At 50.7% G+C, this 23,162-nt stretch overlaps 2 protein-coding genes across 3 annotated transcripts in view; one reads left to right on the forward strand and one right to left on the reverse strand.

Annotated features, from left to right (window-relative positions):
- The window catches only part of WHSC1 (Wolf-Hirschhorn syndrome candidate 1), a 115,089-nt gene extending 106,669 nt beyond the window's left edge, over positions 1 to 8,420 (forward strand). Inside the window, exons 19-22 of the mRNA XM_012664148.1 lie at positions 4,100 to 4,241; positions 4,529 to 4,635; positions 5,731 to 5,935; positions 7,244 to 8,420. Of these exons, the coding sequence (XP_012519602.1) occupies positions 4,100 to 4,241; positions 4,529 to 4,635; positions 5,731 to 5,935; positions 7,244 to 7,515 (726 nt within the window). The 3' untranslated portion in view covers positions 7,516 to 8,420. The remainder of the gene's footprint in view (positions 1 to 4,099; positions 4,242 to 4,528; positions 4,636 to 5,730; positions 5,936 to 7,243) is intronic.
- Positions 8,421 to 11,682: 3,262 nt separating this feature from the next.
- The window catches only part of NELFA (negative elongation factor complex member A), a 22,870-nt gene continuing 11,390 nt past the window's right edge, over positions 11,683 to 23,162 (reverse strand). Inside the window, exons 2-11 of one of the 2 annotated variants that reach the window (XM_012664151.1) lie at positions 20,849 to 21,020; positions 18,540 to 18,701; positions 16,887 to 16,976; positions 15,265 to 15,395; positions 15,095 to 15,164; positions 14,679 to 14,767; positions 13,600 to 13,711; positions 12,449 to 12,732; positions 12,200 to 12,299; positions 11,683 to 12,108 (exon numbers count right to left, since the gene is read on the reverse strand). In XM_012664151.1, the coding sequence (XP_012519605.1) occupies positions 11,924 to 12,108; positions 12,200 to 12,299; positions 12,449 to 12,732; positions 13,600 to 13,711; positions 14,679 to 14,767; positions 15,095 to 15,164; positions 15,265 to 15,395; positions 16,887 to 16,976; positions 18,540 to 18,701; positions 20,849 to 21,020 (1,395 nt within the window). In that variant the 3' untranslated portion in view covers positions 11,683 to 11,923. Of the gene's footprint in view, positions 12,109 to 12,199; positions 12,300 to 12,448; positions 12,751 to 13,599; positions 13,712 to 14,678; positions 14,768 to 15,094; positions 15,165 to 15,264; positions 15,396 to 16,886; positions 16,977 to 18,539; positions 18,702 to 20,848; positions 21,021 to 23,162 lie in introns of both variants that reach the window. The other variant, XM_012664150.1, reaches the window with a different exon arrangement.

Genomic DNA, 23,162 nt, shown 5'->3' on the forward strand with positions numbered 1-23,162 from the left:
GGAAACAGGAGGAGAGGGGAGGCAATAGGACAAACTCATCTCCAACATCACAGGGCTGATCAGTCGGGTAGGAGCAGAAATTTAGGCATAGTTAGGATAAAGGTCAACATTAAGGTAATGTACGGGTTAAAATTGGGTGATAGAAGGTAGGTTGAGGGGAGGAGGAATCAGGCTAATTTTATTATTGGCCATAATGTGGGCAAGTGGACACTGCTGCGAGAGGCAGTCGGGATTTTAGATGCAGGTGGAAATGCTGGAGCATCATATAAAGAGCAGCCCGTAGGGAAAAACACAGGTCTCAACATAGCAGGACAGTAAAATCAACCCCACTACTTCACCTTGAAAGGCTGAAAACCCATACAAAAAATGAAATAAGCCAGTGTTGTGCCCAACAAACACATCAGTCATATCTGTAAAGGGAAAATGGGTTAACTTAAAAGACTCCTAGATTCATAAAACAAAACCTAATTCTCTATGTAAGAAACAGAGATTCTGAAAGGTTAAAAGTAAAATTGTGGGCAAAGGTATGCCAGGTAAAGTCAAAAGGGATTGTTCTCAGACAGTAGGATTCAGTCCCTACCACTTCCAGTGATACTAAGGAAGGCTTTTATAATGCGGTCACCACCAGGGGTGACGCTTCTCCCATTGTGTGCCCCAAAGAGCACAGCAGTGGCTTTCCTACAGCAACCGTTAGGAGAGAGACAAGAGAAAGACAAATGAACAAACCGATGACATGGCGTATTTACCTTTCTTAGTTGAAGGCAGAGATCCTGTACAGATAATTAGCATGAATTAATCACTGACTGCCAAGAACAGCAAATAAACTGGAGGAAGGAAATAAAGACGTAGCAGAAATTTAGAAGTTAGAAAACAGAAATAATAGAAATAATAAGTAAATCATTTTTTATGAACACACAAAATGGTGCCATCTTATTTTTCATTCCAAGCCCAGTGCAGTGGATTTTTGTGTGAGCACAGTAGGGAAGATGGAAGTGGGTCCCAGGAACTGAGAGAGCGTCACATGCCTTCTGGGGGTGCACCTGGAGAGCACAGAAAGAAGTCCCTTGTGACCAGGTGGGATTTATCCCAGGACTGCAAAGATGGCTGAAAACCCAGTCATTAGGTAAAAGAGGAAAACAAATCTAGGATCATTTTCATGAACACCAAAAGATTATTTGAGAAAAAAATCAAACCTATTTCTGATGAAAATTTCTCAAGAAACCAGGACTAGAAAGGACACTTCCTTAGCTTGATAAAGGATCTCAAAGTAGCTGCCTGCTTTATGCTCACAATGAGCCAGACATCAATCTAGATTCAGAAACAGGACAGGACTCTCCCTGCTCCTGCCTGTGCTACCCCTGCAGATGCCGGGGGCACAGTGAGGAAGGAGTGAGCAGTGAAGGAAGAGGGGCTGACGGTTCTGTTGGAGACAGAGACAACTAAGCTGAGTTACGGGCCAAGTGCAGGGCTTCCCTCTACCCTCCTTTCACATGCACAAAACTGCAAAAAATGTGTAAGTGTACATGTGTAAATGGAGCAAATTTTTGTGGAAAAAAATCTTTGTAGTTTTACTGCAGGACATAAAAGATGATGTGAATGGTGACGCACACTGTTTCTGGTTGGGAGATGAAATGTCATAAAGATACACATTTTCCCAAGTGTAAGTTCATTGTAATCTCAGTAAAAATATTAACAATTTTTAAATAAGCCTCGACAGGCAATTTCAAAGTCCATATAGAAGCATAAATCTGCAAGACTAGTGAATGCTTTATCTTAAAGCTTTGAGGTGGGAGGATGTGCTCCCCATTGCATTCCTGTGAAAACAGCATGGCTGGGCCCAGGGCAGATGGCAGGGTGCTGGGCAGGGATGAGGCCAGGGCCAGGGTAGCCACTTAGCAAGCACTGATGTCTCCCCTCACCCCTTACAAAAATAAATTCCAGATAGATTAACAAGCTAGGAAAGTTTGGGAGATATATTTCATAATTTGGGGGATGGAAAGATGTTTGCTACTTGGCAAACCCAGATGCGTAAAAGCAAGACTGATAAAATAGTTGCATAAGGCCGGGCGCGGTGGCTCACGCCTGTAATCCTAGTACTCTGGGAGGCCAAGGTGGGTGGATTGTTGAAGGTCAGGAGTTCGACATCAGCCTGAGCAAGAGCAAGACCCCGTCTCTACTAAAAATAGAAAGAAATTAATCGGACAACTAAAAATATATAGAAAAAATTAGCCGGGCATTGTGGCGCATGCCTGTAGTCCCAGCTACTCGGGAGGCTGATGCAGGAGGATCGCTTGAGCCCAGGAGTCTGAGGTTGCTGTGAGCTAGGCTGACGCCACGGCACTCTAGCCCAGGCAAAAGAGTGAGACTCTGTCTCAAAAAAAAAAAAAAAAAAAAAAATAAAAAAAAAAAAAAATAGTTTCATAGAACTGAGATGGATTTGTGTGAGAAAACTGTCTACTTTTTAACTATAAAGTTAAAATTCAAGTGTTAGCACATGAGAAAGTTTTTCACACATAGTTAAAAGGGTCTGATATTCAGAATATGTAGGGAATATCTGTAAATCAGTTAAGAAAAAGATAAATAAAATGGGGTCAAGACGTGGTGGGCCATCCATAGATGAAAAAAATATACATGCCCAATAAAAAGGAAGGGATGCCTGAACCTCACTGATGACCTGAGAAGTGGAGATTAGACTCTGTGGGCCTCTTGGGACGTTAAAGGACTGGGGCCGTCCTGCTGTGGCCAGCATGTTGGCAGCTTGTCCAGCCTGTGTGCCCTTTACCACTCTCATCCTACAGTGTGTCCTGAAGAAATGCGTGTGCAAGTAGCCCCCGTGTACATGAGCACAGTGACAGTAGCACTGTCACAGCAAAAGTGAAAAACAGCTTAATGCAGCATCAGCAGAGCACACATCTGTGTTCAGGAATGCCGTGCAGCTGTCGAACAAAGCAAAACTCTGGTTAGATTGTTGATGTTGCGCAGTAAATAGCACACGGTGCTGAGCAACCACATTCTGATGCCATTTCTATTTTTAAAGAAACAACCAGTGTGGGAGTGTAGAAAGGATGTGCAGAGGCCGGTCAATCCTGGGCAGGGTGTACCCTGGGGAGGTGTGTGCCAGGGCAGGGTGCAGGCGCATCACAGGAGGTGGTGTGTGAACAGTGGCTCCTAGGCCTGCTGCCTCCTGGGATCACAGGATATAGCTTACAGATGCTGTGTTTACACACTTATCCCCATTCTCCCTGAGGTTTTGCATTAAGTCATAATTGTGATACTTTCCCCTCCCCTCACAGGGTAGGGACCCCACCCAATGGCATGGTCAACCTAGATCCTTCTAGGGTGAGGAGGGCAAAGCTGTGCTTGATCTGTCCGTTTGCCCATTGTTGGGCAGTGGCATTGCCTCTGGATTTTGCCACGGTAGATGTAAAATGGCCTTTTCCATACAGGCACTTGGATTTCAGGTCAATTCCCAGGACCACAGTGTACTTGTATCTGTGATTCTCATGGCTCTTGCTGTTGCTTTCCCAAAACCATTCCTGCCAGCCCTGTGGCCCCCCTCTCAGCCATTGTGACATTAGCAGCATGGATGCAAAGTCAGAGCTTATTGTCATCTTAATTTGCATTTCTTCAACTGCAACTGCTTGGGAATTTTAACCTCTTCCCTTATGCTTGTCTGTCTAGGTTGGCTCTCTGGAAATTGTTCATATCCTTTGCCCAGGTCTTAGTCGGGTTAGTTTTGTTCTCGTCTGTCAATGCACATTTCTGTTGGCTGGCAGTGCTGGCCATCTGTGGCACTAATGTCTCTTGTCTCCTTGTTTTTTGTTGAGGATGGCGTTGGGAGCGCCGGTTCACCGTCCATTCTCACTGGCGCTCACTAAGGCTCGGTCCCCTCCAAGTGGTCCGGACCTGCCCTCCATGAGCAAGAGAAACAGGACTGGTTTGGGGGTGTCCTGCCCAAGTGGACATGGGACACCACAGTTTTCAGTACAACAGACAAACTGCTTGTCCAGTGTATCTTATGACAATGGAAATTAGTTTTAAAAATGACATGTAATTGCTAGGAGTTGGCCACACACGTAACTTGACTTCTACTTCACAGGACCGTATAATTGATGCTGGCCCCAAAGGAAACTATTCTCGGTTTATGAACCACAGCTGCCAGCCCAACTGCGAGACCCTCAAGTGGACAGTGAACGGGGATACTCGAGTGGGCCTGTTTGCCGTGTGCGACATTCCTGCAGGTACAGCCCCCTGGAGACTCTGTGAGGGGGCCCCTGGCCACATGGGCAGGCAGAATGGCTGTTGCTTTGAGCTGTGTGGCCAGACTGGAAAGGCTCTGGGGGAGGCACATAGTAATGTGGAAGTTTTGTTTTGAGTATCTATTTTATGAAGCAAAATTGAAAGCCATGGGTTATGCCAGTATAGATAGGAAAATAACAGTGTATTTTGTAGACTTAGTGCAAGTTCCGTAGGTTTATTTAAAAAGGTTAAGTGTTTCCAATATGGTATTTGTCTCCTCTTCTCCCAGGGACGGAGTTGACTTTTAATTACAACCTCGATTGTTTGGGCAATGAAAAAACGGTCTGTCGGTGCGGAGCCTCTAATTGTAGTGGATTCCTCGGGGATAGACCAAAGGTAAGGTCATAGTTTTCATACAGCTCTTGTGTATGTCCCAGACATCTGGGAGCAGGTGCCTTCTGGTGAGCAGGGACTTCTATGTTGCTGTGACAAGCAGGGGTGGGGAGCACAGCAGGGAACACACTCCCCTGGCAGTTGCGGTGGGCTCTCAGAGTGGTCTGGTTGTTAAGAGTTCCTCACTGGATTCATTTCCTGTGGATGCCGTAACAAAATGCCATGACTGGAAGGCTCGAACAGCAGAAATCTAGTCTCGCAGTTCTCAAGGCCAGAAACTGAAGTCAGGGTGTGGGCAGGGCTCTGCTCCCTCTGGAGGCTCTCTGGGAGAATCTGTTCCAGGTCTCTCTTCCAGCTCCTGGTGGTTGCTGGCAATTCTTGGTGTTCCTTGGCTCGTAGAAGCATCACCCAGCCTTTGCCTTCATCTTCACACAGCATTCTCCCCCTGCACGTATATGCAGATTTTCCCTTTTTATGAGGACACCAGTCATGTTGGATTAGGGACCCACCCTACTCCAGTATGACCCCATAGCTAATTACATCTGCAGTGGCCGTATTTCCAAATAAGGCCACATTCCAAGGCTCCAGGAAGGACATGAATTTGGGGATACTCTTGCACCCAGTACAACCAATCCCTTCTCTGAACTGGTATCTATCCTTGCCCGTGTTGGTGATACTCACAGGTCACTGCCACTTGCCTGCTGCCATGTTACTGGTGAGATTCCTCATGAAGAGAGCCCAGGAGGCAGGTGGGAGTCACTCTTCCTGCTGAGGCATCCTTTGCACCATGGGTCCAGGAGCCAGGTGTCAGCCACCAGCTGCTAACACGCATTATCGTGGAGGGCTTTTGGCAAGGCTTATGCCTGTTTTAGTCTAAGTTCAGCCTTTTCACATTCAGTCCAGTGAGTCTAAGGATGTGTCTGAAGAGCCGCCTTATGGGGCATGCCCCTCCCCTCTTCTCCTAGTGCTAGAACATCTCCAGAGAGCGCTGACCCTCCTGTGCTTAACCTGGCTCTTTGCTCTTCATAGTTTGCTTTTTATTACCGCCTCAGTCTATGTGATCCTCTTAAGTGAACTGTGCTTAATTCTTAATTCTAGACCTCAACATCCCTTTCTTCAGAGGAAAAGGGCAGAAAGACCAAGAAGAAAACCAGGCGGCGCAGAGCAAAAGGGGAAGGGAAGAGGCAGTCCGAGGACGAGTGCTTCCGCTGTGGCGATGGTGGCCAGCTGGTGCTGTGCGACCGCAAGTTCTGCACCAAGGCCTACCACCTGTCCTGCCTGGGCCTGGGCAAGCGGCCCTTCGGTAGGTGGACAGCTCCATGGCAGCCTCAGGCCGTCTGTGGGATGGGCTCCTGACAGCTCTCACTGCTCTTCTCTGCTGACCAAGCCTCATCTGGTCGCAAATGTGCTGGTCATTTAGTGGAAGTCCAGGGTGGCGGAGCCTTTCTTTGTTCCACCAGCTGCATGTTCTAGATGTGTACATTGAGCAAATATCTGTGGTGATGGTGGAGCCTGTTCCAGGAGGGGCTCAGGGGACAGCCCCTGAGCCCCACTGGAGAATTGGCCCCCTTGTCCATGAGGACTGGTAGGGGAAGGAGGTGGCCCAGGGAGCAGAGCTGCTCCCAGAAGAGGGGCCTTCCGCAGCAGCCTCGGCGGCTTCCGTCTCCCAGGGCCTGGCCTGGCTGCACCCCACCTGGAAAGGAGGGGCCCGGAGCCCCTGGTTGATGATGGGGCTGCAGATCTCACTCTCTATTAGAAAGAAAATGGAGTGGGCTCTGCCTTCCACCAGCACCATGTATTTCAGAGAGATTATAGGCCTCAGTGTGAAAATAGTAACGATAGTCATGTGTCACTTAATGAAGAGAATACACTGTGAGAAATACACTGTTATGTGACTTCAGTGTTGTACAAACACCACAGAGCATATTTACACAAACCCAGATGGTGTAGCCTATTCCATTATAATCTTATGGGACCATCATCGTAAATGCAGTCTGTCGACTAAAACATCGTTATGGGGGACGTAACCTCAAAAGAAAAATTAAAAGGCTTTCCCCCAAAGACGAGAAACTGAAAAACTATGAAAAGAGAAGTCAGACATGTTTGAAAAACAAAAAACCTTTTGTATGGTAAATGATGACAAACCAAGGTTAACAGACAAATGACAGAGAAAAATATTTGCAATGGATGTAATAGAGTTATCTCTAACCTAACAAAGAACATTTATAAACTCATGCCAGAAAGATCAATACCCAGGTAGCAAATCAGTCTTAGGTATAGGCAGGTCACGGGGGAGGCCAGGGCCCTGAGTAGACATGTGACCCACAGCAGGGCAGTGCCCCTGCCTCATACTCAGGGCTGGTGGGACAGGCCTGCTCCCAGTACAGCTTCTCAGTCAGTTGCCAAAACATAAGAGAAGCCAATACTTGGTGCTCAGGAGCCTGGTGGGCACTTGGAGTGGACAGGCTCTGCCCAGGGAGCCCACACCTTTTGCTGGGGCAGCTGGAGGAGATGGCCCCCGTCCATACATCCCTGGTCACTGCACCCAGCAGTGTTGTTAAAGTTCTGATCCTGTCACTTCTGTCTGCTAATATCTTGTGTTTTGTTGTAGGGAAGTGGGAGTGTCCTTGGCATCATTGTGATGTGTGTGGCAAACCTTCAACTTCGTTCTGCCACCTTTGCCCCAATTCATTTTGTAAGGAACACCAAGATGGGACAGCCTTCAGCTCTACCAAGGATGGGCAGTCCTACTGCTGTGAGCATGACTTGGGGCCAGAATCAGTCAGAAGTGTCAAGACTGAGAAACCCTTTCCAGAACCAGTGAAGTCAAAGGGGAAGAGGAAGAAAAGGAGGTGTTGGCGGAGGGTCACAGAAGGCAAATAGCATCAGGTGGCAGCTTGGCCAGATCCAGGGGCGGTGTGGGGCAGCCAGCCCTGCCTGCAGGGAGAGGGCGAGCATGGGACTGGCCCAGAGGACCCAGCTCACGGCAGCCAGGACAGATGCATAGGCCTCCTCGGGAGGGAGCGCCTGCCCACCACTGAGCCATCCTCAGCAGCGTCCGCTGCGTCTGCACTGATGACCGTCAGAGTACAGCTCGGCGTTCCAGGACAAACCAGCCTTACTACACAGCATTACAGCAACACTTGAATTTCTAAGAATGTCAAGGTTCCCTCCCACTCTATTTTTTTAGGTTAAAGTTATGATTGAAAGTTAATTGGCATATGAAATGTTTTTTATCTCATCTGAAGTGTATAGAATAGTATTTTTTCTAAAGCATCACTATTAACTCTGACCTTAATGTTACTCCGCTTCCGCTTACAGCGTTGTCATCACTCAGGAGAGACCAGGGTGGGCCTGTGCAAGGACTCGGACCCTGGATTCCTTGGAAACCATGATTTTGATTATTTTGCTCTTTTGAAACAGCTGGGGTTTTTTTTGTTTTTTGGTACTAATGTGAATTTTTCCTCAATGCTTCTTTTCCATCCTAGTGAGAAGCTGGCCGTGCAGATGGTGGTAGTGATAGTGTTGTAGTAAGATTTTTCTCCTGTAGCCTTTTCTCTTCATGGATTTGAACTAAATGCCAGTAACCTGTCCACGTTCAGAGTGCAGGTCATGCAGCGCAGCCTTTCCCAGCCTGGCCAGGTCGTGCCACTTCCCACCTGGGCCTATCTTCTGAACTCTTATCAACATCTGGGGGAAAACTATATATATTTTTTTCATTTGGCTTCTCTTTACTAGTTCTGGTTTTTATTCTCAATATATTTTTGCTAAACCCATTCCACAAATCACCACCGACTGAAACGTGTATTTACTGGTGCGGCCCTGAGTCCCGAGGCAGGAGTCATCTTGGTAGGGGTGTGATACTGCAGTCTGCCTGGAGTGGTAATTTAGGGAATCCCAAAGGGCCCTGCAGGCACCACCCCTCAAGGGACACAGCACGTGGTCTGAAGAGACCCAGTTTCGAGCTATCATCATCTGAAGCGATTTCCACCTCAGCACTCTGTGGGTCAGTTACTAGAAACATTGAATCGTGCCGATCTCAGTTGCTCTCCACCAGGTGCACGCGTGTGGGCGCCTGCTCTGAGCCAGGTCTGATACCCACTTCCCTGTGAGATTTCAATTATCTTTTAGTTATTAAAAGGTCCAGCCCTACAGAGTCAGAAATATCCAAGTACTACATTCTGATAGACTCTTGGAAGACTTGATTCTTTTCTGGGGGTTCCTCTTGACCCTGGGAAGTGTGGAGCACCCTGGGAAGGGGGGAGGCATGTGCACCCTGAGGGGCTGCCTTGTGGGGGGGCGGGCGGGGTAGAACACTCAGCAGCAGCTGCTTTTTTTCTGGCGTTTTCTTAAAATAAGGAGAACATCCGTTTTGCAGGAAAGTTTACAGAATCCTTGAAAACTGCTACTGAGGTCTCCTTTTCTTTCATGTTATCTTTTTTTGCCTTGTCGAAGTGCAGTGTGTCTTTGGACCTAAGACTGACTACATGGGTTTGTGACCTGCATACTTGGGTTTCAGGTGTGAGGACCTATGGGGCTCAGCACCTCCCCAAAGCACTAACTGTGGGAGGAAGTTCTACTGACCGGTGGCCATCCCGCTGGCCCTTTTGTCATGGTCCCAAACAAAAAGGTACCAGAAGGAAACAGGAGCTCTGCAGTCAGCTGATTTCTCCATGCGTAGGCTGTTACCTCTGGAAACACAGTCGTCTGGTAAGACAGGCAGTGGGGAGTCCTTTCTCAGTTTAGAACTCTAACTTCTCTCAGATTGTCTTCAGAAAATACTGGATTGGTTACAATACAGGTATATGCTCCTTATGCCCTGAACTTGGAAGGCTGCTGCAGTGACAGGCCTTTGGAGCCAAGGCCCCAGGGGCCCCTCTGACAGGTGTGGGCAGATGCTGTCACTTGTCTAAGAGATCCTTTCCTACCAGTGAAGGGGTTTCTGCATAAGTCAAAACATCGGAATTGGTTTTGCAGTGCACTTTGGGGGAGCAGATTAACTTATTTTTGTGTTTGACAGTAGTAAAATCTTAGGGTGTTTGAGTCACTTTGATAATACTTCCAAATTATTTTATGACCTTTCTGAAGGAAATACTGCAAAAATTTTAAATATGGTTCCTTCCCCTTTCCAAAAACTGTTAATGAGCAAATAACACTAACTTTGAAAATCTTTAGAATACCAGTTTATAAACCAGAGTAAAACAAAGCTTTGGGGTAACGGCCCCAAGCTTGAAGGGCCTTTCCCCATTGGAGCTGACCAGGCATCCAGCCGTGACCATGGACATGGCCGGTGTTCTGACCTGCCCACCTTTGTTTTAAGAGTCCGGGGGAGATTTGTTTTTGAGGACCTGTGACTTTCTAAACATCAGCTTCAATCCTTTGTCATTAATGGGAAGCAAAACACAAAAACTGCCCAAACACCTCAAGATTCTTTGGCATCAGAAACCAACCAGGATCTGCACCTAAACCTGTACCCGTGCATATGAGTAGTCAGGCCGCAGCTCTGCACGTGTGCATCTGTGGGAATGGGAGTGCCTCACACTGGGCGTGCGCTCAGTTGGGCAGTTATTAAACATGGTCTCTTGTGGGGAAATTTGCCACCCAAAGTGGTGAGAACCCAGTTGTCTCATCTCTGGGAATGGCCCTGTCCCCAGTAATGCCCACCCAGGTCCTGTGCACACTCAGGTTTGTGCTTCTGACATGTCCAAAGTATTTATCTTGACATCTGAACCATGACATGTACAGTACCCATCTTCTATAACTACCTTGTCTTCAAGAATTAAAGGCAAACCTGTTTTAATTAAAGTTAACACAAAATGATGGTCAGTTGCCACTATGTTGATTCTATGAGTGTAGTTGATGACTATTAGTAAAATGCCTGTTGCTGGGCGCCACGTGTCACCATACCCTGTTGAGATGTGAAATGCCCTCTCAGAAATTAAATATAAATCTAAATGTGCCTATTGGTGTCTAAACTTCATACAAAGTAAGGTCAGATTCCTTTTAAGAATACTGGGTGCTATCACCAGGTCTGATAGTTAGACTTAAAAACTTGAAATTCACTTTTTTGGGGGGGTGGGGGGATATACTGAAATATAGATTTGAGAATTGCAAGTTGGGGGAAAATAGCATTTAAAGTGGAAAGTTGTGTTTGGAAAATTGTGTATGAGTATTTTTGTATTAAAGAATTTTTAAAGGCTTTTTTCTTAACTTATTTTATACGGGACTGTGTTTTGAATTTTTTCCCCCACTTTTCCAGTTACTTTGAATTCCAAGGCATCTGGCAGAGTGGTGACACCCCTCCCTTAGGGAGGGGCTCCCCAGCCTCAGATTCTGTCATTTCACCTTTGACCCTCCAGAGAGAGGCTGGTGTAGCCTTGGGAAGTACACAAATACTGGAAAGAGCAGAGGTAATTGACTGTGGAAAATGGGTTCCCAAATTCCCATTAATGGTGAAATGGTCAGGAGAGAAGGAACAGCTAACTTTCCCCAGCCCTGCAGGTGGCTGAGCAGAGCAGTCCCCAAGCTTTCTCTGCTAAAGAGCCCTTGACTACAGCCCCCAAGTCAACGGGTGACCCTTGGCTGATCCTACCCACTACCCACCTTACGGGCCTAGGTGTCCCTGGAACCTGCCAGCTGCCTAGGGAGGGGCTGGAGCCCCCGGAGCAGGGAGGACAAGCTGGCCTGAAACACAGCTCCGGGGGCATTCTTTAGAAAAGCTAAACTTTAATTATTCAGATAGCTTTACAATGAAAATAGGTACCCAAAGACTGTCTGAAGTGTCCACAACTGTACAAAAGACAAATATAAAACTCTGAGGCAGGCGCTGTTGGTGGAGGAAGCCCATCGTCTCCTGTTTTCCGGCACAGTCAGGGCCATTCCCACCCCGTCCCCAGCACTGCCGTGCACCACCTTTGGTCCCCTCAACCTTGTGGGGTGGGGAGAGTGCTGCACTAGCAAGGAAAAGCCCTCACTCCAGGTCGCTGGGATTAATTAAAAAGAAAAAATTTTAAAGGGTGAAAGTCTAATAGGCAGAGCTGGCACTAGAAGTAGGACGTTTTAACTTTTTTGGTTAGTTTTGACATTCAAAAATGTAACATGGAATTCAAAAAAGTATCTTAAATCACACAAAAAGTAACCCATATTAAAATTTAAAAAAAGCCCAAAACACCCCAGAGAAATGGATCTAAAACAAAGAGGCTGCCGGGTGTCCACCGTCTGGCTGCTGGAAGCCAGCAAAGCTGTCATCCCTTAGAGACCTGGTCAAGGCCAGCAGTGGGGCAGGCAGCCCTCAGGACACATTGGTCATGGGCTTGTACTTCTTGAAGCGTGTCCACTGGCCCGTGGCATAGTTCATCTCGAACACCGTGTCCACCAGCATGGTGGTGCTGCCCTGGCCGTCCGCCTTGGGCAGGTCCTCCGTGTGCTCACTCAGCTTGATCTGGATCACATCCCCCTGCTCCTGGCATGGGTTCTCTGTAGGGACAGGGGCCATTGGGTGGGTGCCTGGGCCACAAAGCCCTTACCCCACTCAGGGTACCACCCAGGCCTGGCCACAGGGACATACCTCGGGAGCCTGCCATGAAGCCCAGGATGAGGGCCTTCTCAGGACGCGTGACTTTATTGGCCGTCTTGAACATCTCCTGGGCAGCAAACATCTGCTCCCTCTACAAGGGGGAGAGCAGATGCATGCCTGGACCCCCCAGGGGCCACCTCCTGCTCCCACCTGCAGGCACAGCAGCACCCCACCCCAGGTGCAGTGGCCAAGCAGCACCATCAACCTGGTGGCCTGCGGGCCCCACCAGGGTGCACCTACCGTGAGCATGAGGGACAGGTTCTTCTTAGGCTGCTGCTGGGCAGGGGGCTGGGTCTGTGGGGCCACCATGGCCACCGGGGGTGTCTGGGCAGCAGGGGCGACAGCTGGGGGTGTGGTGGGTGTTAGAGGTGAGGTTGGCGCTGTAGGCGTGGGTGTGGCCGGGCTCAGGCTGCTGTTGTACATAGGTGCCCTCTGCTTGAACTGTGCTGGCAGTGTGGGGCTTGGGGCACTGGGCTCCTCTGGTGGCCGGCTGGCCTGCAGGCTCGCTTCCCGGGAAGATGTGGCTGCAGGCAGAGTGTGACCTGGTGAGGAAGGCCAGGTGGGTACATTATGGGGCGGGACCCCCACCCTCTGCTCTCTGGGCCCTCTGTCCCATGCACCTGCTCCACCCTCCCCAGCCCCCAGCTAGGGCACCCAGAGATACTGGCCAGGCCAGGGGCACAAGCGCCAAGAACCCCAGCTGGAGGGGCAGAGCCAGTGGTCTCAGGCCTTTCCAGATTCACAGACAAGATGTGGGGCCCCAAGAGGCTGCCTGATCCCAAAGTGAGTCACCCCACTGCTTTGCCAAGCTCCTGAGCTTGGAGCAAAAGCCTGAACAGAATTTACTAACCCAAGTTCAACTTCTCTTTAGGTATTTTCTTTACCAAATTCTGGGACTGTGAGGGAGCCCTGGCACCTGAACTGCTGTAACCTTGGCAGTGCCCTCCTTCACAGCTCCCTGCGAGGGAGGCCCACCTGCCCGGAAGCAAGAGTTGGAGTCACTGGGTGGGCTGAGCAGAAGCCACCCCCAGACCGGGATTCTCTTTCCTGTAAAGCCCACAGTGGCATTTCCCCAATTCCTCCCAGGAAGAGCCAAGCAGATCAACGCTTTTGGTTTATTTCCTGAAACCTGTGCTGGCCAGCAGGGGCTCTCACCCTAGACCCACAAGGGCTGAAGGAAAGCAACAGAACAGACACCCTAATGTCAAAGAAGTGAGAACCACAATCCCCTACAGCTCCCCCTGGGCAAGACCGTCCTCTGGTGGACACACTGGACTGACTCAGGAGCTTGGCCTGAGAGTGGGCCCAGTGCAGAGCACCCTCAGGACTCCAGACAAGGGGCTGGCAAGGGGCTTCTGGGGCTGACTCTGCCCAGCCTGCTATCTACTCACCTGGGGGGGTCTCAGAGCTAGGGATGTAGGAGGAGGCAGGAACCACGCTGGGCGTGGAGGGCAGGTAGCTCGTGGAGGGCAGCGCAGGCTCAGTGTTCAGGGACCCGAGTTTCTGGAAGACAGAGTTTAGGGTCCCTCCTGGAAGAGGCCAGGTTTTCAGTGTGTGCTTCCCCCACCCTGGACACCGGCTGTGTGGGCTCCTTCAAGATCCCCAGCACTGGAACAGGACAGTGTGGGGATGCTCTCTCAAGCCCCCTTGGTCTGGGCAATGGGACCCCAAGCCTCCAGCTCTGGCCTCCTGCCCCTTAGCCCCCTGAGTAGGAGCTGCTCCTGTCTACAGAGAAGGAGCTGCTTAGGGAACCTCCTAAACCAACCATCTTTGAAGAAAGAAGAAAATTAATAATGCTTTATCTTACCACAAAAGCCTATTATAAAAAGAAGACATCCTCATTCTAAGAAAGTTAGAAAACATGGCTATGAAACGGGAAGAAAGAAGCCTATTATCCAGAAACAGTCACTGTGGCACAGCCCTGTCCAGGGATGCTGATGATCCGTCCCCATCTCCACAAGGCCACGCTGTTCCCGCAGACACGCCGGGGAGGGAGCCACTCCCTGCTGTCCTTCCTCCTCCCCGCCCACAGGCAAGACTGGGATCTTCTGGGTACTGAGATCTTGGACAGGCTCCACACCCAGCATCCCCAGGCCCAACCCTCATCTGCCACCCCCACACAGCCACCTGCAAGACAGGCACTGCCACCCCCACTTGACAGAGAGGAAACCAAGGCACAGTGCTGTGGAGACTCCCCAGGCAACCCCTCTAGTAAGTGTGGGGCAGGTGGTTGTTCCAAACCTGAGTCTGATACCCATGTTAGGGCCCTGTGGCCCTCACTGCCTCTCATATACATGTACACATACACACATACCCACACACATAGTACATACATATACACACACACATATAAATTCTCAGAACACATTTTAGTAGCTAGCAATCGCAACCAGAGGGAACACACGCTGGCTCCATCGGGTGCTGGGGGCAGACGCTGGTGGTGCCATGGCCACGTTGCACCGAACCCTACCTGTGTGGACACCAGGCCGGCCGCGTAGTCTGGGGTTGCGTTTTCAACAACTGTCTCTTCCTTGGCTGGTTTTTCCACCACCTCTGCATCTGTTGACAAAGTTGGGATCCTTGTTAGTGATCCCAGAGGCCTCCGAGTACAGAAAGTACCAGTGTCCACACAGGCTCGGCTCATGATCACAGTTCCAAAGAGTACCCAGGCAGAGGAAAAAGGCTGCCATGATGAGAAAATGGTATCCGCCAGTCAAGGAAGAGGAGCTCCAAGGAAGCGCAGCCTGGCCCTGTATCACCTGCTGGCAGCCCTGCCCAAGAAAGCGCCCACACACCCTGCCCACTGCAGAGGCAGAGCCGGGCCACAGCAGGTCCACACTGCCACCCCTCCCCCTGCAGACCCCGACAGAACGCCAGGACACGCACCTAGCGTCTTCCTTCTCCTCTTCGCCTCTCGGCCAGCACCAACCATATCCAGCTCAGAAATATCCAGCAGCTGCCAAAACAAACATAACTCCACACTTAATCACAACGCGAAGAAGTGAGGCTCATCTGGTGGGGGGGGGGGGGTCGCAGAAGCCAGGGGACGGGCCCACCTTCACACCCCTTTCTTTCCTCAGCGGCGTCCTTGAAGGTGGGATCGGGGTCCGGTTCCCAGTGGGGCTGAAGACACTGGGCGTTGTGGGGCTTCTGAAGGGCGCCTGCTTCGGAATGCCTCTGAGCGGGGCTGGAGAGACGGCAACACAGTCACCCGTCCACAGCGATGGCCAGCAAGAGCCCCCAGTGCCCTGACACCACAGGGGACCCAGGATGGGGCTGCCAGGGGAGGACGACAGGAGGGAGCTCATCTAGAGCCAGTTTGTGTGCTCTGCCCTTTTCTATCATGAGCAAAGGCTGTTCCTGCCAGCACCACTGTGGGGAAAGGACATTCAGCTCAGATGCCGCCTGCCCGGTCACACAGCCCTGTGAGTCCACCATGAAGCGCCAGGCTGTGGTGCCAGTGGCATGAGCCCTCTTTCTCGTGGGCTTGCTGCATCTCTGTGGGCAGGGGGTGAGGGAGATAACAGCTGGCCAGGACACCTGGGCCCCTGGACCTTAGGGTGCTGGCCCTCTCCCTACAGCCAACCAAGGGAAGAGTCAGCCTGCCCATAAGAGCAATGGCTTCAGTCAACCTGTGACATCTTTGCCAAGGACACCGAGCAAAAACAGGAGTCACATCTCCAGCCGCAGCATCTCTCTCACACATGGAGTTGCACCAGTGCAGATGGGCTCTGGGCCTTCACTTCCTTCTGTGCCTCTCAACACACAAGCCTCTGCCACACACTTGAGGACGGCCCTCCCCTCTACCCAATCCTGCCCCGGCTGACTGATCAGGCCTCACACGGACGCTCTGGGACTATGGGAACCTGGTGGACAAGCTTCCAGATGAACCAGCAGGGCAGGCCCCACTGGGCGTGTGTTTACCCAGCTGTCCCCTGGAGGACGACGGCCTCCAGCCCAGCACCTTCTGGAGGTGTGTGTGCCCTGCCACAGTTCCCAGGGACAACTCCGTTTTCTTGTCATCGGTGTCCTCCATTCTGCATAAGTTTGTGCCCAACCCTGAGGGCAGTGAGCACAAATCATGGAGGACAAATGAAGGTGCAGGTCTAAGGACAGTGCTTTGGGTGGGGACCCCGAGGTGCATCTCCTCTCTGCCCGTCAGGCTGCAGGCTCGTGAGGAGGCCGCCACCATCTCCAGGCTCTCCCCACCCTGGGGAGATGCGCAGCACAGGAACAGCACCTGGGACAGCAGGCCAAGCCAGGAAAGGTGGGAAAAGCCAGTCTGCCTACACCTGCCCCTGCCAGCCCCACCTGCGACAGCCACTGTAGACAGCAGGGGAACAAAATCAAGTATTTTCCCTCAAATTCTGGTCTTCCCCAACTTAGCATGTTCATGCTTCCTCCCAGGTCCCTGTCCCAGTGGAGAAGCTCGTAAAACAGTTCGTCATTCTTGTTTCCTATACGCTCACCAGGGCTGGCATCTGACCAACTTTAGCATTTATGTGACTTTCCTGATAAGGAAAGGTAGTGTTTTTTAAGTCAAACCCTCCTATTTGACAAGCAACAGACAGCTCTGGCCCTTAAGCAGGCTGGACTTGCGCCAAGCCTCATGGCCCTGTGTGTTTTATCTCAGGTCTGAGCGAGCGGCAGCCGTGGGGCAGGGTGAGCGCGGCCTTACTCGTGGTGTCCATCTTCCGAAGCAGCCCCCGGCCCTTGGCGTGGAAGGGCACTCCCGCGCTCCTCTTCAGCTGCTGGGCCGTCTCGGTGGCTGTCAGGGAAAGGCTGCGTGTGAGCATTCATCCAAGCAGTGCCCTCACCCTTGTCAATCCTACCTCAGTAAGTCTGAATTATAAAAAAGGATGAGTTAGAAGTATTCGTGTAAAAATTTTCATTTTTTTTTAGTTAAGTATTCATCTGTTCGCTGAGAGCCTAGCACAAGTTCTAATACCACGGCTAGATTTCTGTGTGAACACCTTGTTCCTGTAAGTTTGTTCCAGCAGCTTTGGGGCCACAGCTGCCCCTCCCGGGAGACTGGGTGGAAACAGGTAGCAGAGGAGTCAAGGGGACTTTCCACCTCTACACAGGCCAGGAGGGGACCCTTGGGCTCCCTGGGCTCAGGCCGGTTGGAGCACCATCCTCGCCGAGTCAGCAGGCACAGTCTAGGGTTTTTCCTGTCACCAACGCACACGTATGAGGAAGAAACAAAGACTTTCCAGCTCAGTAAGGCTGGAGGGTCAGGACCCAAGTGCCTGCAGCAGAGCTGGGGCTGCTGCTGTGATGCAGAAGGACACAGCCCAGCACCAGGCTCTGTTGCAGGAGGGCAGGTGACTGCTGTGGGGTTAGGGGTCAGGCCTGAGGGACTGAGTGGAGACTTTGAAAGGCTACCCGGTGGGCCCTGTGGCTCCATAAGCCACCAGGACAGCACTGGACCCAGGGTGCTGCTGTTCCAGTCAAGAGCCACGCACAGCAACTATGAGTGTTTTATTCAGAGTCTCTGAAAACAGAGTGTTCATATATGTTGTAAATATTAATTCAATGGCCATTCAAAATAAAAGTTCATTGAAATCTGTATTTTGTTATTTAGTTAGAGGAATCAATTTCCTTGCCCTTTTCCCAGCAAACATCTTCTATATACATTTTATAAGATGCTGTTTGGGAAGACATTAAATGAAATGGTCAGATTTTTTTTTCTTTTTTGAGATAGGTTCTCGTTCTGTCGCCCAGGCTGGAGTGCAGTAATGTGATCATAGCTCACTGCAGCCTCGAACTCTTGGGCTCAAGTGACCCTTCTGGCTCAGCCTCCTAAGTAGCTGGCACTACAAGTGCCACCACGCCTGGCTAGTCTTTTTTGTTTTTATTTTTTGTAGAGACAGGGTCTTCCTATGTTGTCCAGGCTAGTCTTCAACTCCTTGGGCTCAAGCAATCCTCCCACCTCTCAAATATCTTTAAAGTCAAATTAAGAGCACTGGCAACTCAAGACCAAGGTAGAGATATGAGATTAAGGACAGTGTTCCTCCAGCACAGAAGCTGGGGCCAGCCTCCCAGTCCCTTACCCACTGCACGTGACAGCGTGCTTGACTTGGCTGGTACAGAGTTCATTTTTGTAGCAGAGACTGCAGACACCACCTTAACCAGAAATTCTGAAGTTTCTAAGAACACATTTTCAGAACACACAGTTTAAAGTACATTGATAAATAAATTTCTAACGAAAAATGTAATGTTGATCTCTGTCTTCTTGAAAAGAAGCCTCAGTACCTTAAAATCTGAAAGAAATCTAATACTGGAAACACTAGAAATACAAAGTGCGATTTGTAAGGCGGCGGACACTCACACTTCTGCAGCAGCTCAGCCCGAAGTGTGGCACTTTTGGGTTTCCGCTTCAGCTGAAAATGCTTCACTGGGGGAGTGAGGGGTCCAGCGAGGGTCGTCAGGGCATTTTTATTCAAGTACTGGCATTCCAATGGCAGCATGGCAGATGCTTCGCACTCGCCCACTGCATGGAGACAACCACATAATGGTTATGAGGCACAGCACCCTTGCATGGGTGGCCTTGGCTAAAAAGCTCACGGCTAAGATGAAAAGGCCACCCCACCACACAAGTTCCTTAGTGATGGCTGTGGTAGCTCCTGCTTTGTTTTTGAGTCCCCTGGGGCCTCCAAACCAACTCATGCTGCTCCAAACCCACCACCCCCAGGAGCCAAGGCTATCCAAGTGGGCCAGGTAGCAAGGATAGGTGTCCCACCCAGGGGTGGGCTCATCAGAACCCCAGGGGGCTGCTTAGAAACAGAAATGCCTGGGAGAAAGAACAAGGAACATCTTGTTGGTCTATTAGCCGTGAGCCTTCAGCACCACTGGTGTCTGAGAACACAGGTGTACACAAATAGTTATTTCTGGCGGGAGCTTCATGCATTTAGGAATTTAGGATCATGAGATTTTGACCAAACATGGCCCCAAACAACAGGAAGAATACATCTGTGGCATCTCTCCTCCAGTTCCCATGAGGCCCCAGGCTGGTGGTCTCTCCTCAGTGTTGCTGAGGGCCACATACGTTTCCTGGGTCTGTGAGGTCACCTAGCAGTGAGGCCTCAAGAAAAACCCCACAGAGGGACGGAAGCTCCTGCTGCCCAAATTCATTACAGAAACGACTTTGAGAAAAAGCACACAGACTTGCAAAGAATGAGTTCACCACCCTCTGCCCTTCCTGCTCCCAGGGGATCAGCCCTTTCCTGCCCCCAAGAGAAACTCCAACAGGGTGGGTGGACTCATCCAAACCATGTTCCAGAAACACCTGTGTGGTGCAATCACAAATCAAGTACCAGGCACCATGGCTCACACCTATAATCCCAGCACTCTGGGAGGCCAAGGTGGAGGATCACTTGAGGGCAGGAGTTTGAGACCAGCCTGAGCAAGAGCGAGACCCCATCTCTACAAAAAATAGAAAAATTAGCTGGGTGTGGTGGTGCGCACCTGTAGTCCCAGCTATTTGGGAGACCGAGGCAGGAGGATCACTTGGGCCCAGGAGTTTAAGGTTGCAGTGAGCTGTGATGACACCACCGCACTCTAGCCTGGGTGACAGAGCAAGACTCTGCCTTAAAAACAAACAAAAAAACCAAATCAAGTAACAACCTAAAAAGTGCAAGAGTGGTCACCTCGCAGGCGAGAGAGAGTCAGGCTGACTTCTCCGCGCCTTGGCCAGCTCTCTGGGTGCTCCTCCTCATAGGAGCCATGGCACAAGGTTTCATCTCACAGGGGCTGCCAGTTCCAATCCTCCAAAGCAGGAGAGAAATTCAGAAAAGGCACAGACTATCCCATCATTATATGTTCTTTAAAACCACTTGAAAATATTTTCTAAATGGTTTTCAGTTCACATTCTGAACTACTTAATTGCTGATATTTTCGACATGCATTTCTGAGCATCTACTCTGGGCCAGGGAATGTTCTAGGCTCTGGAGATACGACCTGAAGGGGCAGAGCCCCTCCCCTCACAGAGCTGGTCAGGTAGAGACAGCGAGTGTGAAACTACAGTGAATACAACACGTTCATGGCCGGGCGCGGTGGGTCACGCCTGCAATCCTAACACTCTGGGAGGCCGAGGCAGGAGGATCGCTTGAGCTCAGGAGTTCGAGACCAGCCTGAGCAAGAGCGAGACCCTGTCTCTACTAAAAAAAAATAGAAAGAAATTAGCTGGACAGCTAAAAATATATAGAAAAAATTAGCCGGGCATGGTGGCGCATGCCTGTAGTCCCAGCTACCCGGGAGGCTGAGGCAGGAGGATTGCTTGAGCCCAGGAGTTTGAGGCTGCTGTCAGCTAGGCTGATGCCATGGCACTCTAGCCTGGCAACAGAGTGAGACTCTGTCTCAAAAAAAAAAAAACAAAAAACAAAAAACTACACTTTCAGGCAGAGCAGGAACAGTGAGGAGGGTCTTGGCTGTTATAAGCTTGTTTTTCAAAGACTGGCAAAAAGCCAGGCAGTGGCATACAGAGAGGGGATGGTGTATGTATGGTTAGCATTTTAAGAACCACAACACACTACACAGTGAACAATCTAACACTCTAAAAATCAAATTCATTTTAGAAAAAAGTTCTTAAAGGAAGACCCATTCCCTCCTCCCAACATCAACTGAAGCCATACAACATACCCTTCTCTCTAAGTTCTCCTAAAATATCTTGAACATTGGGATTCTGCTCTTCAAGGTCCAGGTTAAGCGACCCCGTGTCAGGAAAGGACTTCAGAATGTCCGCGACCATGAGTACCCAAGGGTCCGAGTCGAGGGTGGCGAGCTGGATGATCTCCATCAGGGCACCCTTCATCTGCCAAGAGAGGAGACGCTGCCGCGTGGGAAGGCGGTCAGCATGCCCGCCCCATCCGCCAAGGTTTCAGGTGGGCTCCCCTTCCTCTGTGCCTGCCCGGCCACCCTGCTTTCCTGAGCTGCCACAGCCTCCGCCAGGCTGTAGTGCCCCCCACGGCATCCCAGACAGCCCCTGGCAACACCCCATCCTTGGTGTGTGGGTATAACAAGACCTGAAGGCCAAGGAGCCAGGGCTGCCGGCACCTCCATTTAGGAAACCCACTGGTGGCGGGGGGAGCACCGAGGCAGGCCGAGTGGCCTCAACTCACTCAGCAAAGGGACAGGGTCTCAGTCCCCTGCAGCTGTCAGGGAAAGGGGTGTGTCTGAAAAGGCAGAGGAGGGGTCCGGGGAGCTGGGCCAGCACGTGGCTGAGTAGAGGTACCCGGGTTGATGCCATGCCCTGCCAGCTATCCGGGTCGATGCCATGCCCTGCCAGCCATCCGGGTCAGGGCCGGCCGCCTGGGGGCTGCAGGGAGCCGGGAGTGAACCGAAGAAGCCAAGCAGGAGCTCCCAGAGCCTCTGGAGAGCCCTCAAGACCAGGCGCGAAGCCTCGTGCTTCCCAGGCCAGGGAGGCCACTGGTCAGACGTGGGGCTGAGGAAGCTGCACCTGGGAAGTGGGACCCTTCCCCAGGCCCCACTCTGCCGCACCCCCAGCAGCCTGGGCCGGCCAGTGCCACATTCCAGTCTTGCCTCTGCTCCACACAGGCGCAGAGGCTGGAGGCCAACACCTAGCACAGGCCTTCTTGATAATCCCCCACCCTGACCACCTAAGTCCTGTCCTGAGAGGGCTGCAGCCACCCAGTGCCACCATCTTACCATCATCTCACCATCTCCCCACCACCCCTCCAAAAATTGCCCCTTCACTCTCCTCACTGGCTTCCCTCCGGAACCAGGCAGTGCCCCAGGGCCCTAGCCCTTTCAGGAGCACCTCATGCAGCCTGGGAGCCGGTCAGGCCCCGCAGGAATAAAGAGGGACTCCTGCCCCGCACCCCTGGACCAGGCCCCTTTCCATTCCTCACGCACACAGGAGGGCTGGCCAGCGACAGACAGTGGGCACCTGCCATCCCCAACCCCCAACCATGCCATAAGCCCCCCTATTCCCTACACGGGACCACTGTGATGCCCCTACAAGCCCAAGAAGGCCTGAGGCGAGGCTGCCTGCAGCTGGAGAAGCCAGGACAGATTCTTTCCTGGAGCCTCTGAGAACAGGGCCCTGCAACATCATGACTCTGGTCACCTAGGGCTGACAACAAGTTTCTGTTGTTCTAAGCCACTCATTCTATGGTACTTTGTTACAGCAGCTGTAGGAAAATAATACACCTACCAAGAGGCAAGTTGGACAGAATCTTATAAAAATGATAAAGTCCAGGAGGTTAAAAACAAAAAAGACCACTATTATGGACTAAATGTTTGTGTTTCTCCAAAAGACGTATGTTGAAACCTATCTTACTTTTTTTGGGCTGCTATAACAAAATACCACAAACTGGGTAGCTTATAAACAACAGAAATTTATTTCTCATAGTTCGGGAGCTAGAAGCCCAAGATCAAGATGCTGGCAGATCTGGTGTCCAGTGAGGAACCACTTCCTCGGTCACAGCTGGTAGCTTCCTGCTATGTCCTCATATGGTGGAAGGAAGGGGTGACTCAGCTCCCCTGGGTCTATTTTATAAGGGCACTAATCCCATTCATGAGGATTCTGGCCTCTTAATCACCTCCCAGAGGCCCCACCTCCTAAAACCATCATCTTATGGGTTAGGAATTCAACATATGAATTTTGTGGGGACACAAACATCCAGACAATGGTAAAGCCCCAATCCCCAACTGATGGTACAGCCATCCCTCAGTATCCTTAGGGGATTGGCTCCAGGACCCCTCTCTGATACCAAATCCACTGATGCTCAAGTCCCTGATATAAAATGACAGAGCATTTGCATGTAATCTATGTACATCCTCCTGTATACTTTAAATCATCTCTAGATTACCTGTATTACCTAATACAATGTATACACTATATAGTTATACCATATTGTTTTAATTGTATTAGTTTTTACTGCTGTATCATGATTTTTTTTTTTTTTTTTTTGAGACAGAGTCTCACTGTGTT

Source organism: Propithecus coquereli, unplaced genomic scaffold (assembly GCF_000956105.1).
Source record: "Propithecus coquereli isolate 6110/MARCELLA unplaced genomic scaffold, Pcoq_1.0 Scaffold862, whole genome shotgun sequence".
Classification (NCBI taxonomy): domain Eukaryota; kingdom Metazoa; phylum Chordata; class Mammalia; order Primates; family Indriidae; genus Propithecus; species Propithecus coquereli.